This window comes from Melanerpes formicivorus, unplaced genomic scaffold (genome assembly GCF_026170545.1).
Source record: "Melanerpes formicivorus ecotype bairdi unplaced genomic scaffold, bMelFor1.0.p_v2 SCAF_1, whole genome shotgun sequence".
Taxonomy (NCBI): Eukaryota; Metazoa; Chordata; class Aves; order Piciformes; family Picidae; genus Melanerpes; species Melanerpes formicivorus.
In genome coordinates, this window is record NW_027142353.1 from 49,606,003 (window position 1) to 49,627,788 (window position 21,786).

The 21,786-nt window shown below is 40.1% G+C and overlaps 1 protein-coding gene across 4 annotated transcripts; it reads left to right on the forward strand.

Annotated features, from left to right (window-relative positions):
* The first annotated feature begins 970 nt into the window (after window positions 1-970).
* SPART (spartin) lies at window positions 971-19,930 on the forward strand. Of its 4 annotated transcripts, XM_068142829.1 has the most exons (10): window positions 971-1,175; window positions 6,628-7,460; window positions 8,544-8,741; window positions 10,691-10,795; window positions 12,547-12,676; window positions 14,568-14,762; window positions 15,710-15,868; window positions 15,946-16,036; window positions 16,894-16,954; window positions 17,659-17,746. In XM_068142829.1, the coding sequence occupies exons 2-9, from the start codon at window positions 6,630-6,632 to the stop codon at window positions 16,952-16,954; spliced, it is 1,770 nt and encodes a 589-aa protein (XP_067998930.1). In that variant the 5' UTR covers window positions 971-1,175; window positions 6,628-6,629; the 3' UTR covers window positions 17,659-17,746. The 4 variants fall into 4 exon arrangements, with proteins under 4 accessions (XP_067998930.1, XP_067998905.1, XP_067998922.1 ...); XM_068142804.1 differs by lacking the exon at window positions 16,894-16,954 and having other exon boundaries at window positions 977-1,175; window positions 17,659-19,930; XM_068142814.1 differs by lacking the exon at window positions 16,894-16,954 and having other exon boundaries at window positions 1,032-1,050; window positions 17,659-19,930.
* Window positions 19,931-21,786: the final 1,856 nt, after the last annotated feature.

Genomic DNA, 21,786 nt, shown 5'->3' on the forward strand with positions numbered 1-21,786 from the left:
GAATCACAGAATGGTCTGGGTTGGAAGGGACCTCTCAAATTCATTTAGTCCCCCCCTCTGCCATAAGCAGGGGCATCCTCAACTAGATCAGGCTGCCCAGAGCCCTGTTGAGCCTCACTTTGAATATCTCCAGGGATGAGGTCCCCAACCATCTTCCTGGGCAACCAGCTCCAGTGTTCCACCACCCTCATGGTAAAGAACCTGTTCCTAACATCCAGTCTAAATCTGCTCTTTTCTAGTTTGAAGCCATTGCCCCTTGTCCTATCACTACAGGCCTTTGTAAACAGTCTCTCTTTATCCTTCTTGTAGACCCCCTTCAGGTAGTGGAAAGCTGCTACTAGGTCTCCCTGGAGTCTTCTCCAGGCAGAACAACCCCAGCTCCCTCCGCCCAACTTCATAGCAGAGGTGCTCCAACCCCCTGATCATCTCCGTGACCCTCTGGACCCACTCCATCAGGTACGTCCTTCGTATATCGGTGCCTACACACCTGCACACAGTACTCCAGGTGAGGTCTCACCAGAGCAAAGTGTCAGAATCACCTCTCTGGATCAACTGGTCACACATCTTTTGATTCAGCCCAGGATGCGATTTGCCTTCTGGGCTGCAAGTGCACACTGCCTGCTCATGTCCAGCTTCTCGTCCATCAGCATCCCTAAGTCCTTTTCCACAGGACTGCTGTGTATCACCTCATCCTCTTTATTAACTAAGCTGTTAAAGATTCAGATCATGAAGCTGTTACAGCTATGAAGAAGGCGCAGGATTGTACCCCCCAACTCCAAGCCCACAGCCGACCCTCGCTACGGACTTCTCACCCCACTGCGCAGCCGCCCTGGCCCGCTGAAGAGCGCGCCAATGAATTGCCACTTCCCTCCGCACAAACGGGACTCAGCCCTGGCCCATCCGAATCGACAACCCCCCGCCTTGCCCGCACGCCCTGACGGGTTCTCGGTGACGTCCCTGCCCATATGCCAACAGCCCCGCCCCCTACCGCCTGACCGGGGAGGCAGTGGCGTGGGCGGGCTGGGCCGCGGCTGGGCTCGGTTCGGCTCGGTGAGCGCGGCTGCGAGGTTGGGCCTTTCCGGGCTGGCAGACGCTCCCTGCGGAGCCGTGCATCGCGGGTCTTCCCGGCGGGCTGCGGCGAGGGGTCTCGTTCGCCCGGTCGGCGCAGGGCAGAGGTAGCTGCGTGAGCGGGCCTGGGCGGGGCCTGGTGGGGATGGTGGTGACAGTGCTCAGGTGTCTCCTATCTTCGCACTGAAGAGAGGTCCGAGGCTGACCCCGCACTTCCGCGGAGCTGTCAAGGCGGACCGCGGAGGAGCAGGGAACCCACTTCCTTGGGGTTGTGCGGGGCGAGCGGCGCTCAGGCCTCGTGGGGGATGGAAGCGCGGCCTCTGCAATGCGAGCTCTGATGCCACGGAGAGCCGAGGGGAGGGGTGTGATGAGACCAGTTAAAGCAGCCATGATAATAATACTTTGCATCTATCATTATGGAACTATTTGACGAAATACTTAGGAAAACTGGGTTGTTGTTGTTTTTGTGTTTGTTTTTTTTTTTTAAAGATTCACGTGAGTCTGGGCATGAGTTTGAATATGGAGAAATCTGTTGGCAGTGATCAGAAGCTGGCAGGCACAAAGCTAATGACAAAATATTAAATTGCAATCTTACGTAATGCTAATTTTTCTGTGATGTCATTAGACGTGTTGGCCACAGAATGGTAGCGGCTGTACTTCAGTGTTGTGAAAAATGTAATTGTGGACAGCACAGCTGCCTGATGAAAGGAATTATCAGCCCTACAAGCTTTTTATTTTCGTTTGTAGAGAAGTGCTAAGTAGGCACACAAGCCCTGAAGGGTCTCCAATGAGAGTGTGGAAATACAAGGAGTCAGGAAGAAGTCTGTTCATTTGGACAAAATGTGCTTGAGTCGGCAGTCGAGGGGAAGAAATTAGACATGGTGGCTAGAGAATGTAGGTGCGGGGATGCCAGTCAGAGATGGCATAGGTTGAAATGTCGGAAGATAGTGTACTAAGTCTTCAGTAATTTTGAGAGTAAGAATTACCATGTTAGTTCAGATGATTCACTTTCTCTGTTGTCTAGTCTTTGATATTATCTAGCCTTAGGTGATAAAAAAAACAATCAGTAGGCCACCACTTAATGAAAAATGTAAGGGCTACTTTAAACAGACTAATTTTAATAAAAACCATAGATCTGTCAACTAGTACATGGCTTGTATTAGTTCTGATCTTTTGCAAGTTGCTAATACTTACCTAATTGTACTTTCCCTGTAGAATAAAGCTTAAACAATTCTGTCTGCTTGGGAGCTCTTCATCCTCTTAATCTTTGACATCAGCAGCTGATAGACAAACAGTTGTCATAGAGGAAGAGCTCTTGGATTTAGGTTTTTTTTGGGGGAGGGAGGAGTTGCTTTTTTCTTCCCTTTACCCACCCCCCCCCCCCCCCCCCCCCAGGTTTCAAAAAGAGTGAGTTGGAAAGAATGTCTTACCTCTCTCAGTCAGGGTATTTAATCCTCTTAATAAGCCTTAGGCTTCATGTTTACCTTCTGGCAGCAAGATCTGCTATTGAGCTGGTTTGGGGTTTTCAGTACACATTGTTTTTTAATGAAATGGGGTGTGCTGCCTCAGAGGAAGAATGCTCAGGTAGCTGAGATGTTAGCTTACAATATCCAATTGAACTCCTGTTTTCCTGTTGCACTTTAGCCTTCCCTGGTTGAGTCACTTAAAACCACAAGCTATATCTGTACTGATAAATGAAAAATAAGTAGCCAAGGAATAATCTCAGGCACTGGATTAATCTGTGATTATTTATAGTGCCTGATAACTACTTTTGTAGCGGTTTTGGACCGGCTTTCTCCAAAACAAGTTTCTCTAAATCTTACTTGGCACCATGTAGTACAGATCTGGGCCAATCTACTGGCTGTATGACCAAGAGCTTATTTGTGGCACTAGCATGTTTTGTAATATGTATACTTTGCCATTTGTTCCAGCTTTAAAACAAAGAAAATAACTCTCTGCATCATGTAGAAATGGATTACAGCTAAATATTAAAACATGAGGGGACTTAAATACTGTATTAAGAGCATTAAGAGCATATACTGAAATATAACAGTGACCAAGGATCTTCCTTGCATATGATCCCATTGCTACTTAAATGTTCCATTTCAGAGAATGTATTTCTGCTTGTAAGGGAGCAATCCAGCTGGCTTGTTTAGTTTATACCATCTATTATGTGTATTAATTTTAATAAAATTAATAATTAATTAAATTCAGCTCATCAGGCTGACTTTTTAGTTATCTTGTGTTAAACTTAAAATCTACTATTAATTCCTTCCTCTGTTTCCAGATGCTTTGCTATGCAAATCCATAGTTTGGTGGCAATGATGCTATCCATATACTGCAAACTTGGGATGTTTCAAGCAGTCAAAGATGAGCTGTAATGCTTCCATTCTTTTGAACTGCTGAGCCAGCTTTTGTACCTCTACCATGCACTGGTGCCGTGTATGCAACAATGGTGCTGACACCCCTGTTTTCTGACAGACCTTTTCTAGTGTCGGTAAAGACTGAGCTTTAGCAAGAACAGTGGTGGTGACAGCATGGTGAACATACAGTGAATAGTGAATTAATTCACCATTAAGCTGAAATGTGGCTATGACTTTAGGATTTTACTTGATGTCCCTTCTTGTTATGTACTGGCAATCATTAGCAAAAGAATTATTTAAAATCTGTAAAGTATCTTTGTTTTAGCCTCCCCCACTGAAAGCAAATCAAAAAGCCTGGGCCAGATTCAACTATGGTACTGCAATTGTGTTTGCACAAATGTATTGTTTACTTAAAGCCTTAGGAAGGGACTTGTTAAAGCATTGAATGCACAGGCACTAAAAATGACAGAACACTAAATTTGGCTCATGAAGAAGTAAATTATGATGTAAAGTTAATGTTTCTTTCTTCTTAGTTTTCTAAACTTCTGTGTTTTGGAAACCTACAATAATTTTTAAATTGGAGTTTTTCAATGTTAAATTTATTTCATACCCTTCCTTACAAGGGAACATTCTGTTTTTTCATTAGTAAATAGAAGTGTTGACGCAAGATGATGTGGTTTTGGAATCCAAAGGGTTTTTGTCAGCATACTTTAAATGGACTATGCATATCTTAAATGGTTAGTGTCTAGATTATAAAATATATCACATGGTTAAGTATAATTTTTCATGTAAATGTCCAACTCTATTCGCAAACTTGTTAGAATTCTTTGCAGTTGTATTCACTCTACTTGCTGCTGTGCTGGTCAGAAGCATGCTTATAGCTTTTAAACTTGATGCCCTTGGTGGTTACTAAATTCACTTTTCTTTTTGTCAGTGTTGTACTTCCACTTAAATCAAAGATGCTGATCTCATTGGCAGCAAGGAACTGCAGTCTGCCAGAAAATTCTCCTCCAGCCCAAGATTTGTTTTTTGTCCACCTGATGGGCAGTTAGCCCCGTGGCTTCAGTTGCTGTGGACGTGCTCCACATGGGCGGTCTTCTCAAGCTGTCCCTGTTGTGCTCTTAGCCACATCCCTGTTGTTGAAGTCATGCATCTTGTCTGTTGCAGGAAACTGGATTCTGTCACTTCATAAAAATACAGATGTATTCCAGATTACACGGCACTTCTGTCCTGTGACTGCAGTTGCATTAGTCATCTAAGTGTTATCTGCTTTTTCATCATAAAGGATGTGGGAGTAGAGCAGTGCATTCCATCCTTGACTCTTGAAACTCTCTTAGTTTAGTTTCTCTGTTTTTGTTGAAGTATAGAAAGAATATTTTCCAGATGTTGTATATATATTTACCTTATTTCACAGTATCACAGTATCGTATTTATAACTCAAGCAAGAAGAGACATTAAATAAACTGAAATACAGATTTTGGGATTATATTAAAAGTTTGGATTTCAATAGCTCTTTTCTTCTTTCCTGATTTACTTACTTCTTTTCATCCAGTACATTTATAGAGATTAACCCAATCTTTTAGTCTTTAGTTTATTGCCTTGGTAAGGCAAACTACCTTTCTTTAGAGGAGAGAAAAGTAAATGATTCACCAGAAGAAAATCACTTAACCATCTGCACACCTTTCCTGTCTGGAACAACTTTCCTTAATGTGGCTCAAGTGTTGTATGAGGTCTCACCAGTGCTGTGTAGTGTACAGTGGCATCACAGCTTCTGTGTGTGTAATAGAAGTATTTTTACATTGGGAATTTGGATTTTACTTTCCCCCATGCTTTCAGTCTACCTTGTAGCAGAGAATCTTTGGGGTTTTTGAACAGTATGTGCTGTCATTTTTATATAGTGTCTCATTTTTCTTGTCCATGATTATTAATCTCTTCCAGTATAATACTCTGATTTTTCTGAATTGGCAACGTCTCAATGTTGTAAGCAAAACATGTTGCTGGAATTTTTTACATTGTGTGCTGTAAACACAACCTTAGCCCAAGAAAGATTTGTATTTGCTTGACCAATACTGAAGGCTGCATTCAGTTAAAACTGTGATTTTTACACATTTTAGAGTTCAGATAAACTGATTGGATTCTTTTTTGCTTTTCCATTCCTGAAATATACGTGATGCAGTTTGAGGAATGCATTCCAAAATGGACATAGAACCGATGACATCTACCATGATGCCCAATGACAGGACTAGGGGCAGTGGGTGGAAGTTGAGACATAGGAAGATCCATGGAAACATAAGGAAAAAAATTTTTCACTGGGAGGGTGATGGAACACTGGAACAGGCTGCCCAGGGGGGTTGTGGAGTCTCCCTCTCTGGAGACATTCAAGATCCGCCTGGATGCATTCCTCTGTGATCTTGTATAGGTGATCCTGCTCTGGCAGTGGTGTTGGACTAGATGATCCTTCAAGGTCCCTTCCAACCTCTAATATCCTGTGATTCTCTGAACTTTTGTACATACTGATTTTTTTCAAGCTTTTGTCATCTAAGGAGTAAGGGAGGGAAAACAGGTGTCTTTCTCATTTTATAAACACCATAAAGGAAATCAGTAATTCCCTGGTTTTGTTTTGTAAAGCCCAGATTTACACATTCAGAGTATTTCCTCCCATTTCTGTGTGTTGATGGTAGTTGAAGTTTGCAAGACTTATTTAAATCTGCTGAGTGCTCTCCCTTAAATTATTTAAGTAAAAGTGTACTGAGTTTGTAAATTCAGCCTTTATTTAAATAGACAACATGTTAAATAAATTTTTTAATACTTCAGAGAATTTTTTTAATACTATCAAAAGTAAAGCTAGATTTAATTTTTTTTTCACTCCACTGCTTGCTGCTGATCTTAATACTTTTTAAGATGGAAAGTTTAATATTAGGTGCACCCCTATTATTCTGATGTTTAAGGAATACATGCCAGTGAGGTAACTAGATGTGATGGTTATAGATTTGCTGTCTTAGAATCATGTATTCTACATGTGAAAGTTAATAGAAGGTAACCACAATGTGTGACATTGTACTAAACAACTAGAGAGCTTTCTACCAGTTCATGCAGTATGGTCGTTAAAAACCAATCAGAAGGCATTTTGTTCTAAGATAAATTTTGGGTGGCTTCATCTATGAATATTCTTACTAATATTTATTCCAATTTGCAGTCATGGAACAACTTCAGGATCCAGTTGTGCAAGAAGATGAAAATATTAAAGCTATTAATGAAGAGTACAGAAAAGCCTTTATTTATGTCAATAAAGGACTGAACACAGATGAGCTGGGTCAGAAGGAAGAGGCACGAAGTTACTACAAGCAAGGGCTTGACCACTTGCTCCGAGGACTTAGCATTCCATCACAGGGTCCTACATGTGTAGGGTCTCAGTGGGAGTCTGCCAGGCAAATGCAACAGAAGATGAGGGAGACCCTCCAAAATGTTCATGCTCGACTTGGCCTTCTAGAGCAAAACACCTCACCTGTACAAGCAAGTCCTGCTGTGATGGATGCCCCTGCTGGAGAGCCCAAGTTATACCCATCCATTCCTTCCAAAGAAAAGCCAGAGAGACCCCCAGCCCCCAGTTCTCTGTTTGTACCAAGTCAACCACCTGCAGCAGATGGAAGTGTTGCAACTGTGAGCCAGGGGCCAATTCCAGCTATGAGTCCATCATCTGCAAACCCTCTTTGTCCTCCAAATGAAGCACCTCCTGCCTATACTCCTCAAGCTACCAATGGCCATTTTACTGTGTCTTACGGCACAGAGTCTGGGGAGTTTTCTTCTGTGGGTGAGGACTACTACAGCAAGTGTACTCAGCCACCTCCCCTTCAGAACCTGGGAGTGGATGTAGATGAGCTGATCTTGATTCCCCAAGGAGTACAGATATTCTTTGTGACCCCTGATGGGCAAGTTAGTGCTCCTTCATATCCTGGATATCTACGCATTGTGAAGTTCTTGGATACAGATAGTGAGACAGCCCAGAATCTTCCACCTGCTTTTCTTCAGGTAACAGGAAAATTATTTTCTCCTTTGATTACATTTTAAGAACTGTCATAAAACATTAAAGGGAATCTCCTTAAGTTTTTTGTTCTTCTGAATCTGTGATAATAGGAAGGCTGTTACAGCTGTTGGATAAATGGTTTTCTGCAAATACAAACTTCTATGACTTTTTCTCCAAAACATCACCACTGTTGAGTGCTGACTGTTCTGGTGACTTCTGTTTTCTAAAGAAGTTGACTATACATGTCTTTCCATTTCATAAAATCAACTTCCCTTTCCTCACACAGAGAAGACATGTTGATTTTGCTATTGCAACATGTCAGTGTAAAACAGGGTTGCACACAACCTACTTGAGTCTCAACAAGTGATAATGTATTGCAGTAAGGACAATTGATAATTTGAGGTCCCATACCCAGAACTACAAATACAAAAGATGGAGCATTTGATTTGTTTCAGTCCATGCTTGCTTCTTGTAGGCATTCTCTGCAATGTACATTGTGTTTCTGGTCTGTTTTCTGGCTTCGAATCTTCTTCTTGCTGCTAAAATCGGCTGTTGTAAAGTCTCAGCAGTGAAGGTGAAACTTGGAGGAGCAAACCAGAAACTGCTTCCTGGATTGGGGTCTGCTGGTTTACCTCCACCTGTCTTGAACAGTCAGCAACAGTCATACATTCTCTTTAACCTGTCACATGAATCTGTCTTGAGATCTACAGGATGTTACAGGCACTGTGATTCCTGACTTGTTTGGTAGTGCTTTTCACTTGGCCTCAAGACTGGACCTCAGTTAAGAGGCTCCCAGCTTGAATTGTAATCCTGTGAAAAAGAGTATTTGCTGTGTATTAGACTGACAGAACTAATCAAGAATGGTATTTCCACAGTCATGTGGGTGTTTTGTGTTGTGGTTTGGTTTATTTTGCTTTGTTTTGTTGGCTTGCTTGCTTGGTTTTTGTTTTGTTTTTCTCAAGATGGCATAAGGCATTTTTTGTTGATGTTACTGAGCTTAGTGGAAATCAAATTTGTGGTGCTTATGTTTTGCCCATCTTTCTTTTTAAAAGGCTCATGTAATTCCTTTATGTACTTATCTTTTCTAGGTTTGTGACTGGTTGTATCCTCTAATGTGTAACCAGTCTCCTGTTCTGTGCTGCAATACTGGAGTCTACATGTTCCCTGACACAATATCCCAGATACCAGGGTCCTATGTGGGAGTAGTGCTGTCTTCAGAACTTCCAGCAGCTGACAGAGAGCTGTTTGAGGATCTCTTAAAACAGATGTCTGACCTTCGAATCCAGGTACATTTCTGGTCTTCCTTTTTTAAACCAATAAGGAAAGATGTAAATGATCCATTATATTCTCCCATCTACACTTAGTTGTGTAAAACTTGAAAGCTCTTTGATTAAACAACCTAGTAATGAAACTGTAAGCCTGGCGGTGTGGAAGGACAGAAATTTTACAATACTACATTTTAAGTACAAAGAGGAGCACATTTTGTATATTTTATCTCTTTTTCCAAAAGATAACATGGCACCCAAAATTAAATTTTGGATTTGGGAGAAAGCACTTTTTTGTTTTCATCTGTGTGCACACACAGAGACACTCTGTGTAGTTTTGATGATACCATTCCTGGAATATTGTGCCCAAATGTGTTTACAGTTCAGAAATCACAGAATCACAGAAACATTCAGGTTGGAAAAGACCCTTGGGATCACCAAGTCCCACTGATAACTCTACAAAGTTCACCCCTAAACCATATCCACAAGCACCACATCCAAATGACCTTTAAACACATCCAGGGTTGGTGACTCAACTACGTCCCTGGGCAGCACATTCCAATGCCTGACCACTCTTGCTGTGAATTTTGTTTTCCCTAATATCCAGTCTAATCCTACCCAATTGTAGTTTGAAGCCGTTCCCTCTTGTTCTATCACTAATTACCTCGGAGAAGAGACCAACACCAGCCTCTCCACAATGTTCTTTCAGGTAGCTGTAGACAGCAATGAGGTCACCCCTCATTCTTCTCTTTTCCAAACTGAACAGCCCCAGCTCCTTCAGTTGCTCTTCATAAGTTGTATTCTCGAGGCCCTTCACCAGCTTCATTGTCCTCCTCTGCACTCACTCCAGCACCTCCACATCTCTCTTGTATTGAGGTACCCAAAACTGGATACAATATTCGAGGTGTGGCCTCACCAGAACTGACAATCACCTCCCTGCTCCTGGATGCAGCATTTCTGATCCCAGTGAGGATGTCCTTGGCTTTCTTGGCCACCTGAGCACACTGCTTGCTCATATTCAGTTGCTTGGCGATTAGACCCCCCAGGTCCTTTCCTGCCAGGCAGCTTTCTAGCCACACTTCCCCAGGCCTGTAGCATTGCTTGGGGTTGTTGTCCAGGACCTGGCATTTGGCCTTGTTGAAGCTCATCGCATTAACATTGGCCAATTAAACCAATCTATTCAAGTTCCTCTGTAGAGCCTCCCTACCCTCATGAAGATCAACACTGTAACCTAACTTGATGTCATCTGCAAACTTATTGATGACATACTCTGTCTTCATCAAGGTCATCAATAAATATGTTAAACAGAAGTGGTCCCAACACTGAGCCCTGAGGGAACAGGGCTGTGACTGGCCACCAGCTGGATTTAACTCCAGCTGCTAACTCATTTCAGAGAAGACCTGTGGAAATAGTTTGTATCCTAGAAATCTGCCTTCAAATTGGATCTCAAAACATAAATCTAATGCCTTGTTGCAGTAAAATACTTGACAGAGAAAACAGACAAAACCCCATATCTATGAAAGCTGCAGTAAAATACAGTATCTGGAAACAAGGCAAAAAAATGTTACTGTAAGTGCACTGAGCATCATTTCAGAAAGAATGGTAATCATTAACTACTGAAAAGATCATAGAAACGTTCTGTCCTTTCACAAAAGATTAAAACCTTGTTGAATCACCAAGATAAGAATGTAGTGATGATGTAGCAGTTTGCAACATGCCATATGGGTGGAATCATTATGGCATAAATCCTCTTGAGTTCAGTGGGGATTTTCACTAGCTAAGGAGGCCACTAATTTTTACTTAAAAGGGAAAAGTACTACAGAATTATGTGATATTTGAGTGCAGGACTTAAGTGGATAAAATTCTGTCCTCTTTCCTATGCAGTAGTAGCTCAAATTTGATATCTCATTAGATCCTTATTGTCCTAAAATTCCATGTTTTTGTTAATGTTCCCTGATACGATGTCACAGGTGCCAGGATCCCATGAGAGAGTAGGGTTATCTTCACAGCTCCCAGCAACTGAGAGAGCACAGTTTGAAGATAAATTTAAACAGATGTCTGGCCACAAAGTCCAGGTAAATTCCAGGACTGTATAGTAAAACCCAAATAAAACTATCACTGAAATAAATACGTGTTAGAACTGCTGAGATTCCAGACTCTATTCAGCAGCAATGTATTGTATGCCCTGTGGGCTTCTTTGGCGTTTTTTTGTGTTGTGGTGTTGTTGTTGTTGTTTTTTTTAACTGGGTTTTCAGTTGGTGCTTGTATTTTTGGTTGGTTGGTTGTCTTTTTGGTGAGAGCTGATTCAGTTACTGCAGCCTACCACATTCTGCAAACTGGCAGATATCTGGAGTTTTAAAAACTGATACAACACAGATATTTCAGAGCCTGGTCTGATGGCCATTTAATGTGTCTATTTTACATAGTACTCATGAGGATCTAATTAACATCTGTAGTTATTGCAATTACACCACAAAGTCACCTTTATTAGATAATCTATTTCTGCTCATTAGTATAGCCCTTAGAAGTCTTGACTGTTCTTCTACACAGTGACCCAAACTGTGGGTCACTGTGCTAAATTACATCTGGAATATTTTTGGTTTGTTTTTTATTTGGATTTTGTTTTGACTTTTATTTGTGTTTATATGTGTTTATATGTGTTAAGTTTATTTCTCCAGCCCAGCCCTGGAAGTGTTTTGGTCACATGCTGAAGCTATTAATTGAATGTGAGATTCTATACTGCTAAGCAGCAGCTGATGATACAGAATATACCAGTTAGAAATTTTTAACCTTCTGGATAGAAATCTTCTAAGTCTTAGTCTACTCTTTCCTGTTATTATTGGTTTGGTTTTGTTTTACTGCAACAGCCATGTTTGTGCAATACCCTGCTTTTATTTCCAGTAAATATTTCAGGGGAATCTAAGATTTCTTTAAAACAACAAATATTATTCTGTGTTATGTATTCCATTCTGCTCATAGCTTCTATGAACTCTTTTAGACTAGACTAAATTTTTTTTTCCTTCTCTCCATCATTAACTAGCAGTGTTTTCAATCACTGAATTGTTATTTGTTTGGTGGGCCTAAAAATAGAATCCTAACAAAACCCCCAAATCTATTACAGGTTTTTTGCTTTCTGTAATTAAAGTTTAATTATACATTTTCTATGAACCATGTAAAGTGATATTACACTTCTTAGAAACATTAACCACATCTACTCCAGAAACTCCTATTGTGTTTGACACGAAATCATGCAAAACCTATCCACCCAATTTTAAATGGGGAGCAGTATTACACACAGCTTGATGTCTTCCTTGGCTGTCCCAGTCTGAAAAGCATCAACAGCACATACAATGAATTATCTTCTTTATTTTTAAATTGAGAGGGAAACCAGAACAGCTTCATTCTTTTAGTGCAGCTGGATTTTCTGGTCAAAGACTGCAGTTGCTGTACTGAATAACAACAGAGCTGACTTCCCTCTAAGACAAAAGGGACAGATGGACAAGTCTCTTTCTTGCTAGTTAACTTGTGCTGTAACTTTCTCCTATTTAGCTACTTGACTATATGGCCACAATGGCAAGCAAATCTTTTCATTGTAACTAGATGAAGAAAGTGTACACAAAATGCTGAGCTATGTGTTGAGCTTTTTTGAATGCACAGCACTTCTGTGAAGAAGTAACTGAATCAGAAATTTCCCTTGAGTTTCTCTGTACTCACCCAAGGAATACAAAACATGAACGTTATTTGATAACAGATCTGTATGATCTAAACCAGAAAGCCTGATGATAAGTTGTGAATAGTTTCTCAAATGTTTTCTTTCTCTTGTTAGCCTCCTGAAGCCTCTGGTGATGCAATTAACTTGCCTCAGACTGTACATATCCAACCACAACCTGAAGGAGCAGAAAATCAAAAAGAGTTACCAGAATGGAGTGAGAAAGTTGCCCATGGAATCTTGTCAGGTACAGTTGTAATAAGAGGGCTGTGTTGAATGTAAACCTCTGTATAGAATTTAAACAGTAAAATAAATAGAATAGAATAGAATAAATAGAATAGAATAAACCAGGTTGGAAGAGACCTTCAAGATCACCGCGTCCAACCTATCATCCAACACCACCTAATCAACTAACCCATGCAAACAAGCACCCTGTCAAGTCTCCTCCTGAACACCTCCAGTGACGGCGACTCCACCACCTCCCTGGGCAGCCCATTCCAATGGGCAATCACTCTCTCTGTGTAAAACTTCCTCCTGACCTCCAGCCTGAACTTCCCCTGGCGCAGTCTGAGATTGTGTCCTCTTGTTCTGGTGCTGGCTGCCTGAGAGAAGAGACCAACCTCTGCCTGTTTACAACCCCCCTTCAGGTAGTTGTAGAGAGCAATAAGGTCACCCCTGAGTCTCCTCCTCTCCAGGCTAAGCAGCCCCAGCTCCCTCAGTCTCTCCTCTTAGGGCTTGTGCTCCAAGCCCCTCACCAACTTTGTTGCCCTTCTCTGGACTCGTTCCAGCAAGTCAACGTCCTTCCTAAACTGAGGGGCCCAGAACTGGACACAGTACTCGAGGTATGGCCTAACCAGTAGTTCCACCTAAATTCATGGATTGCATCTGGTTGGAAGGGACCCTCAAAGGTCATCTTGTCCCACCCACCTGCAGTGAGCAGGGATGCCTCCAATTAGATGAGGCTGCCCAGAGCTACATCAGGTCTGATCTTGAATGTCTCCAGGGATGGGACCTCAACCACAGCCCTGGGCAACCTAGGTGTTCCAGTATTTTACCATTCATTGTGAAGAGCTTCCTACTTACGTCTAACCTAAATCTACCCTGCTCCAGTTTAAAACCATTGCCCCTCATCCTATCACTACAAGCCTTTCTAAACAGTCCTTTCCCAGCCTTCCTGTAAGTCCCCTTCAGGCACCGAAATGTGAGTTATAAAGTCTCCCCAGAGCCTTCTTTCAGCCTCTCATTGTAGAAGTGCACCAGCCCTCTGATCATCTTTGTGTCCCTCCTCTGAGTGGTCTGTCATAGTTGTTCACCAGTTCCAGTTGTGATCACCTGAAGGATACATTGATGAGCAGAATATAATTCCATTGCCAACAGCCATGTTTACTGCAAGCAAATTAGGCTCCTCATTTTACTGTGTGTTAGGATATCACCCCCTGTGACTCAGAACTGTATGATAAAACAAATTTATTCCTGTAGGAGCAGTTACATTAAGGCAGGTGTCTGTTGTGATTTCTGCACATAAACAGGTTTTTCTCCTCTCAGAACTGGAGAGACACTGGAACAGGTTGCCTGGGGAGGTAGTAGAAACCCCATTCCTGGAAGTTTTTAAGGCCAGTCCAGATTTGGCTCTGAGCAACCTGATCTAGTGTGTGGTGTCCCTGCCCATGGCAGGGGCATGGAACTAGATGATTCTTGAGGTCCCTTCCAACCCTAACAATTCTATGATGCTATGAACCTTTGCAATATACTAGTGATCCCCACCTGCTTGTAATAAAGACAAATCTGCTTAATGATCTAGAGAGTTGGGTTGTTTGGAATGTTAATAGCATTGACATGTGGAGTTCTGTCACTTCTGACCTAGCTGGGGCTTGACTATCTATTAAAAAGTTTCTAAAAGCTGATGTTAGGGTGAGAGCTGGCTTATTAAATAAAGTGAATTGAAAGTATCTGAGTAGAGTAGGAGCAGGAACCACTGCAGGAATTCACTCTGGCTCATTCAGAGAAGAGTATAGTTGCAGACTGTCTAACCAGGAATGTTTCTAAAGTCCGTCTTGCAGAGAAAGAGGAAGAAAACATGTAGGAATCATAGTCTGTAAAATTGCATGTTCCAAGAAGAACATTTTTTTGCCTTGAAGGTGCATCTTGGGTGAGCTGGGGCCTTGTAAAAGGAGCAGAATATACCGGTAAAGCTATCCACAAAGGAGCTTCTAAACTGCGAGAACACATTCAACCAGAAGAAAAACCTCTGGAAGTCAACCCAACTGTAGCAAAGGGACTTCATGTAGCAAAACGGGCTACTGGAGGAGCTGTGAAAGTCAGCCAGTTCTTAGGTAAATCTTCCCATCTCACTATATGTTGTAATTTTGCCTTAAATAATAAATACTCTGTAAAATGAAAACTAGTTTCTTAAGCCAGTCAACTAGAGGAGGAACTGAGCTTATGAGATACAGAGATCAATATTTTGTGCCTAGTTCCCTCCTGTGAGAGATACGCTTTAGGATTAATATTTATTACATGGTCTTGAGGCCTATTTTTCTTCCCTAGAATAACCACCTGTACAGTCTTTAAGTGTAGCATGCTTTTCTAAGTTTTAGACAGTTAATGCAAAGTGGTGAAATTCTTAAGTTGATAACTGTATTTTAAAAGCAGTAATATTACTGGCTGCTAACATATTGTACCACTAAACAACGTGTGTGCATGGTTCTAAATACACAGAACTGAAACAAGTCCATTAGACTGTGTGTAAACTTCCATCTGGAAATAGCTTTGTGTTCAGAGGTGCTCGCAGTAACCTAATTCTGTTATTTATTTGCATTAATATTTACATTTCATGAGGCTAGTGAGTCATCCAAGTTAAAAAGCAAATTGTGCTGGATGTTATAAAACTACTTGGAAGAGCTGAAATGATTTTAAGAGAGACTTCCCCAGAAGACAAGTCAGGAAAGGAATACAGCTTGTTCCCTATCTGCAATGGAAACAGTTTCTTGAAAGCTGAGTGAGATGCGTATGTGTTTCTTCTAAAGTGATTTTTAGTCAAAAGGCCAACTTTACTCATTTCTTAGGAACTGGGGCTGTGCAGAATCTGAAAAATAAGGTTGCTTCTGTATCAGTTTGGTACTTGTGTGAATTAAAAGGTCTGTCTTTCAAATAAGCATATTTAAATAGAAACAACACTTAAGGCTTCAGTGAAGCTTAGTTTTAATTAGGAGTGAGGAGTTTTAAAGAAAAATGTTCTGTATTCTTGCTAAATAATCTCTATATTACTGTTTCATGGTAGTTGAGGGAGTGTGTTCTATAGCAAGCTGTGTTGGAAAGGAGCTGGCTCCACACGTGAAGAAGCACGGCAGCAAATTAGTTCCAGAATCCCTTAAGAAAGATAAAGATGGCAAATCTACTTTTGATGGTGCTCTGGTGGTAGCAGCAAGCGGAGTTGAAGGTAATAAAAATGCCTTACACTTCATAATTGCATGCTTTTTAATGCTATGAACTCACAGAAGCTGTTCATTTTTACAGGATTTTCAACAGTGTGGCAAGGTTTAGAAAGCGCAGCCAAGTGCATTGCTAAAAGTGTTACAAGTGAAACTGTAAAAACTGTCAAATACAAGTAAGTTGCCTGATTTGTTGGTTTCATCTTCTACAGCATATTGTCATTGTGTTTGAATACTGCCCAAAAAAAACCACTAACGAAAGTGCAGGGAAGCTGCAATACCTGTTTTGTACATAGCACCTGATAACTGCTAAGTGCACAGTAATGAGCATCTCCTGTAAGTAAAAATATGCAATTAAATGGTTGTGGTAAGTATCTGTTTTAGCTCCTTTAGAGAAGTACTAAAGCTTCAGGCTGTGTTACAAATAGTGTTCAGATTTACAATTTTTGTTCTACAGTATAATGACATTATGAAGAAAGTTACTGGTTTAAACCTCTCAGCTCTGATTCTGAATTTATGTAAACTTAGCTAAATTTAAGAAAAATGGAAGAACTTCATCTGTCTGCAGATCTGACTAAAGCAAGGAGGTACAAAAAAATGTGTAGGGATATTTAAGGTATAAATAGCAGTAACACAGTAGCCCTGACTTGAAAATTACCCTTGTTATTAGAAAAAGCTGATAAAGATAGTAACATTTGGGATTTAAGATGATGGAAAAGCCAAAGTTGAGTGCATATACAGGGAGATGTAAGCAAAAGCCTGTAGTTTAAATGGAATTGATGGTAAGTAGCAAAAGAGGTCTTGAAAAGAATTGCTGAAAGTGCATACAAGCTACTAGCTTGTGTTACCTTCCTTGTTACCTTTAAACAGGTTGGCATTCAGGGTCATGTTGTGATACACTTTAAATAGAAAGCTAGACAGGGACATTCTGGTCAGTGGTGCTTTGCTGCTAATTTTTTTTTCAGTAGGAATGTCAGGATGTGTTGTACTGGTACTCATTTTGCATTCATTCACATTACTGTTTTTGTTTTAGATATAAAAATATGAAATGTGGAGATCAGCAGCCAACAGCCACTCAGAGTGAAAAACAATAAGTAATTACATGTTGCAATTATTTGCTTATGTGATCTTTAAAATTTATCTACATAAATGTATTAAAATCCTACATAGCATCTCTTTTGGAAGCTGTTTCTTGTTTCAGTGACAACACTGTTTAGTGCTTAAGCTAAATTCCGCTTAGTGGAGACAGCTAAAGGAGCATTATCATGGTATCCCTAAATCAACAAAAAAATCAGCTGAAACTTAGCTGTAATACCTCTGTGGATGGAATTACAAAGAGGTGATCATTGTTATGTGCATGTTGATCAGCGCTGCGGTACGACAGAGCTTCTACCGAAGTACCATGCTGCTACATTAGTGGATTTTTCAAGATTTAAATAACTGCAGTATCTACATCTGCCCAACTTTTTCCTTTAAAATAAAAAAAAAGTTACAAATTATGCAACAGAGACAGACAAACAAACTGAAAAACCAGTTACCAGGTATTTAAGAAATAATGTAACTATTGGTTAAGATAAAGCCTTACTTTAAATAAGGTTATCTATTTTACTAATGTTTTTTAGAGCTAATTTATGAAGCATATTGGTATCTTTGAAGAGTAATCCATCTGATAGAGGAGCAGCCCTTACTCGAATGGCTTGGCAATGTCTGATTTTAATATCTAGACATGGTAATGCTTAAATTTTTGCTCTCAAAAGAATTCATTATATGACTCTACAAAACCGCTGTCTTTCTTAAGGTATGGAGAGGATGCCGGCCATGCTACAGACAACGCTATGAATTCTGCAATCAATCTTGGTGTGACAGCATTTAACATTGAAAATATGGGTATCAAAGCTGTTGTAAAGAGAACTGCAAAGGAAACAGGCCATGCTGTGTTAGATGAATATAAAGTATTGGATAGTGAAAAGAAGGATAAAATAAAGCAATAATATACTTTTCAAGGCCTTACATTACAGGTGAAACTTCCTATTTAGAAGTAACTACATTGCTAATTTACAATTTACCATAAATAACACTGTACTTTTCCAGCAACTGTTAGTTAATTGAAAATGTAAATGTAGGGAGAGCATTTGTAGATGGGGGAAAAATTAAGTTGATTGAAGTCCTTGTTCTGTATCGAACAAGGTTTTTAAACAACTGGATCAGGTGTTTACACAACTGGAAGGATATGTTTGCAGTTAATAAGCTTGTCTCTAAGCACTTTTTCAAAATATAGTATGGGATAATAGATTAATTTAGAAATACTATTGTGAATATTTTTCTAATACTTTATATTTTTAAAGAAGGTGGTGATACAGAACACAGAGGATTAATAGTTTTGGCTTTTAACTAACCCTAAGAGTTAGTTTTACTAAACCAGCCTTGTCTTATTTATTATGCACTACTCTAAAGGAGCTTTGTGTTTCACTGGTTTGTAGAGACTTTCTCTTTTCAGTTACCAAGTTAATCATACACAAAGTTTGTTAGAAGAAATGAAAGATGAACCTCAGGTAACTAGGTATTTATTGCCTTGTTTTTTTTTTTCATCCAGCATATAAGAAAACCAAAGATAACAAGCATTTCTTCTAAAAGAGAGTATTTATAACTCTAGAGAAATGTATTCTCCCATTTACTCCGTAAGAAATATATGAAAAGTTCTTTGAAAGTGAGATTTTTATGTAAAGAAGATAAGTATTTTTTTCATAAATTATTTTTCTGTAAAAACATCCTCTAGAGGACACTAGGAACATCTATGCATTCTGCACTTCAGCTGATCCAGAAAGATTCAGAGTATATATCATGGCCTTCTAAAGGAAGACATACGTTACTGCTTCAACAAGTAGTTCTAACAATCAGCATCTTTATTCCATTAAATTGATAGTTGCACAAGGTATGTCTTTAAAGGGCATGAAGACAAGAGCTTTTAATGGAGAGATGGGTGTGGAATAGAGTAGGCGTAACTCTAGGTTTTTCATCCTGTTCCTAGTGCACTGTGAAGTAACTCCATGCATAGAATCCTCAAGATATTTTTTTTCACACTGCTACTTATGTAACAACTCACTATTGAGTTTAATGCTGCTGCACATTCCAACATTGGCTGGACCTGTGGCAAACAGAACACCATCGATGTCCAATTTATCTCCATTCCATGTAAATGGTTGATAGCAAATGATGGCATCAGATTAAAAAAAGACAATAATGTGTATTAGATTGGTAATAGGTGCACATGTGATAGCTACTGTAGGTGTGTAGTTGGGGTGAGAAATGTGAAACAGAGGATCTAACCACTTGAAGTGTAACTTTGATTTATGGAAATAAAGATGAAATTAAAATTGGTCCATCTGTGCTTGGCCTTTCTATGTTGTGAAACTACTGTACAGATCTGTAAGTGGAAAGACTAGGACTTTTGAAGTAACAAAAGCTTTGAGGTCTGTCTGTCATAGAAATGAGCTCATTGAATAAGAGTTTCAAATATTTCAGACTTAAAATGACCATCAAACGTACCTTGCCATGCTTTCTGTTACACAGTCATACTTGAAGCCTGTTGGCCCAGACAATTTTCCAGCAACTTTATTTCCCAGTTATCCAATCTATAACTCACTAGTTTGGCTATAAGGCTAGTATGGGAGGCTATATCAAAGTCCTTGGTAAAGCCAAAATATGTAACATGCACCAGTTTCCCCTGGCTCACAGCTAGTCATCATAATCTAATTACTGGTGCTACAAAAGTAACTGCTTCTTGGTAAAAAATAATTTATGTCATAATCCAAATATTTGTTCTTCAGCAACTGCTGTACCTTGTTTTTAAACAACCCTAGCTATTTATTGCTTTCACATAATCTGAAGATACATACTTAAGTATAAAATTCTGTTTTCAAACCACATGATGGTGTTGACTGAGTTTCCTACATTTTCTTACTAAACATTTTAATCTCAATACTAAAAGCCTTAAAGCAATGAAAAGCACCCTAATTGTAACCTGTTTATTTGGAATAAAGAAATGGAGGAGAACTCTAACGTGTTGCAAGTGTCACTGTGTTACTGCCATGATTATTAAAGGTATTGATGGTTTGAAGCTTTACATGCATGAGATCTCGGTCCACAAAACACTTTTGCTCTTCTCTCTCTCCAGTTCCCAAACCATCCGGTGAAGCACAGTTACACCTGTCATCCTGCGCCAATGTGTGCTCTAGGCTCATCCTTCTGTGCAGTGAGGCCCACAAAGATGACCGGGGCATGGAGCATCTCTCTTTAAAGGAGAGTCTGAAAGACCTGGGGCTCTTTGATCTGGAAAACACTGAGGGGATCTTACCAATTCTTATCAGTACCTAAAGGTGGAGGTCAATAGGAGGAGGTTGAGCTCTTTACAGTGGTCTGCCATGATAGGATAAGGGGCAATGGGTGCAAGCTGGAACACAGATTTCACTTAAGGAAAACCTCTTTAAGGGTGATGGAACACTGGAACAGGCTACCCAGAGGAGGTGGAATCTCCTTCTCTGAGAAGGTGTGGTGGGTTGAAAATTCCCCCTGCCTGGATGTGTTCCTGTGCAAACTGATCTAGGTGAACCTGTTCTAGTAGTTGGGGTGGACTGGATGATCTCTGGAGGTCTGTTCCACCCCCTTCCCTTCTGTGGTTGTGTGACATTAATTCCTGATAGTTTACCTAGTTAGGGCAGCTGGTAATCCCCGAGTTGAGGCAGGAACTTCAAAGTATCCTGGAGAGGAGGTCAAAGAAAGTGTTTTGGGGCAGATGAGTTAACCTGTGCTGTTCTCAGACTTCACTGTGATGCTGGAGCTCTTTCTGAGCTCTGAATACACTCTCCAGTTGAGAATTACTCAGTAGGCTGGTTAAATTAATCTTGACGCAGTTCTTCACAAAAACTGGTAAAAAAAAGGGTTACTGGTTAACATCTTTCCTGTTAAGATTCAGTACACTGAGTTATGAATGCTGGCCTCCTAGGTTCAAGCCATTACTTAAATTACTGATTTGGTATGGAATGTGTTTTCAATATGTATCTTTAAAAGGCAGCATTCAGTAAATCCTGAAGGCAAAACAAGAGGATAAATTTAAATGCAGTTACAGTGCAGCACTCTTCTAAATTTGTTTCTTGATTGAAGTATTTCAGACAATTTTGAATCCAATCCACACCTGATGTGATAATTTACTGATTAGATGATAGCATTAGTTGTAACTTGAGACTGTCAAAAATCACCTGCTGCTCTAATTTATATTAGGTCAAGTTAAAATTACTTTTTCTTCTTACAATCAAGCTTCTCACTCGCCATCCTACTCTTCTACCCCTAGACGATGGAACTTGATGGATTAGCAATACTGCTGTTGCAGTACCGGTAAAGCGTTAGATTGGCCTATTCCAGTGCCATACACTAGCATCTTAAGACTGAAATGTACAAAATTTCAGGACCAACTTTTAGCTGACGATGCTTATTTATACTGTGTTTAAGTAGATGTAATACATAACCCTTGTTTTAAACTTTGAAAGCAGCGCCTCTATTACCCAACAGTCTGCAGGAATATAAGCATTTAGCTTGCTACTCATGCAACAGAATTACTTGAACTGAGAAACTATACTCTTTGTTTTTTTTCATAGTATAACAATAAAGCAAAATTACAGTCCATCTCCTTTATAAGAAAGTGAACAGATAACTCCTCTAGTGAGCACTAGGTCTCATGAAATGGGAAGTGATTGAAGAGAACACTAATTACTCACAGATTCACCCTGTCCCTTACAGCAACTCAATGCTTTTCTGAGCAGCTGCTGAGCCATTTCAGCTCACTAAGCAGCAGAAACTGCAAACATTAAACATGGTCCCTGATGTAAGTTTTTGAATATTCATGAACTGTACTGACTTGTTGGAGAGTTAC

What these genes read in the sequence shown, in the direction of transcription:
- SPART (XM_068142804.1), top strand. Translation starts at nt 6,630, where the DNA reads ATGGAACAACTTCAGGATCCAGTTGTGCAAGAAGATGAAAATATTAAA. An exon ending in GAAAGTCAGCCAGTTCTTAG is followed by an intron (nt 14,763 to 15,709) that starts GTAAATCTTCCC and finishes GTTTCATGGTAG; the next exon opens with TTGAGGGAGTGTGTTCTATA. An exon ending in GTAAAAACTGTCAAATACAA is followed by an intron (nt 16,037 to 17,658) that starts GTAAGTTGCCTG and finishes GTCTTTCTTAAG; the next exon opens with GTATGGAGAGGATGCCGGCC.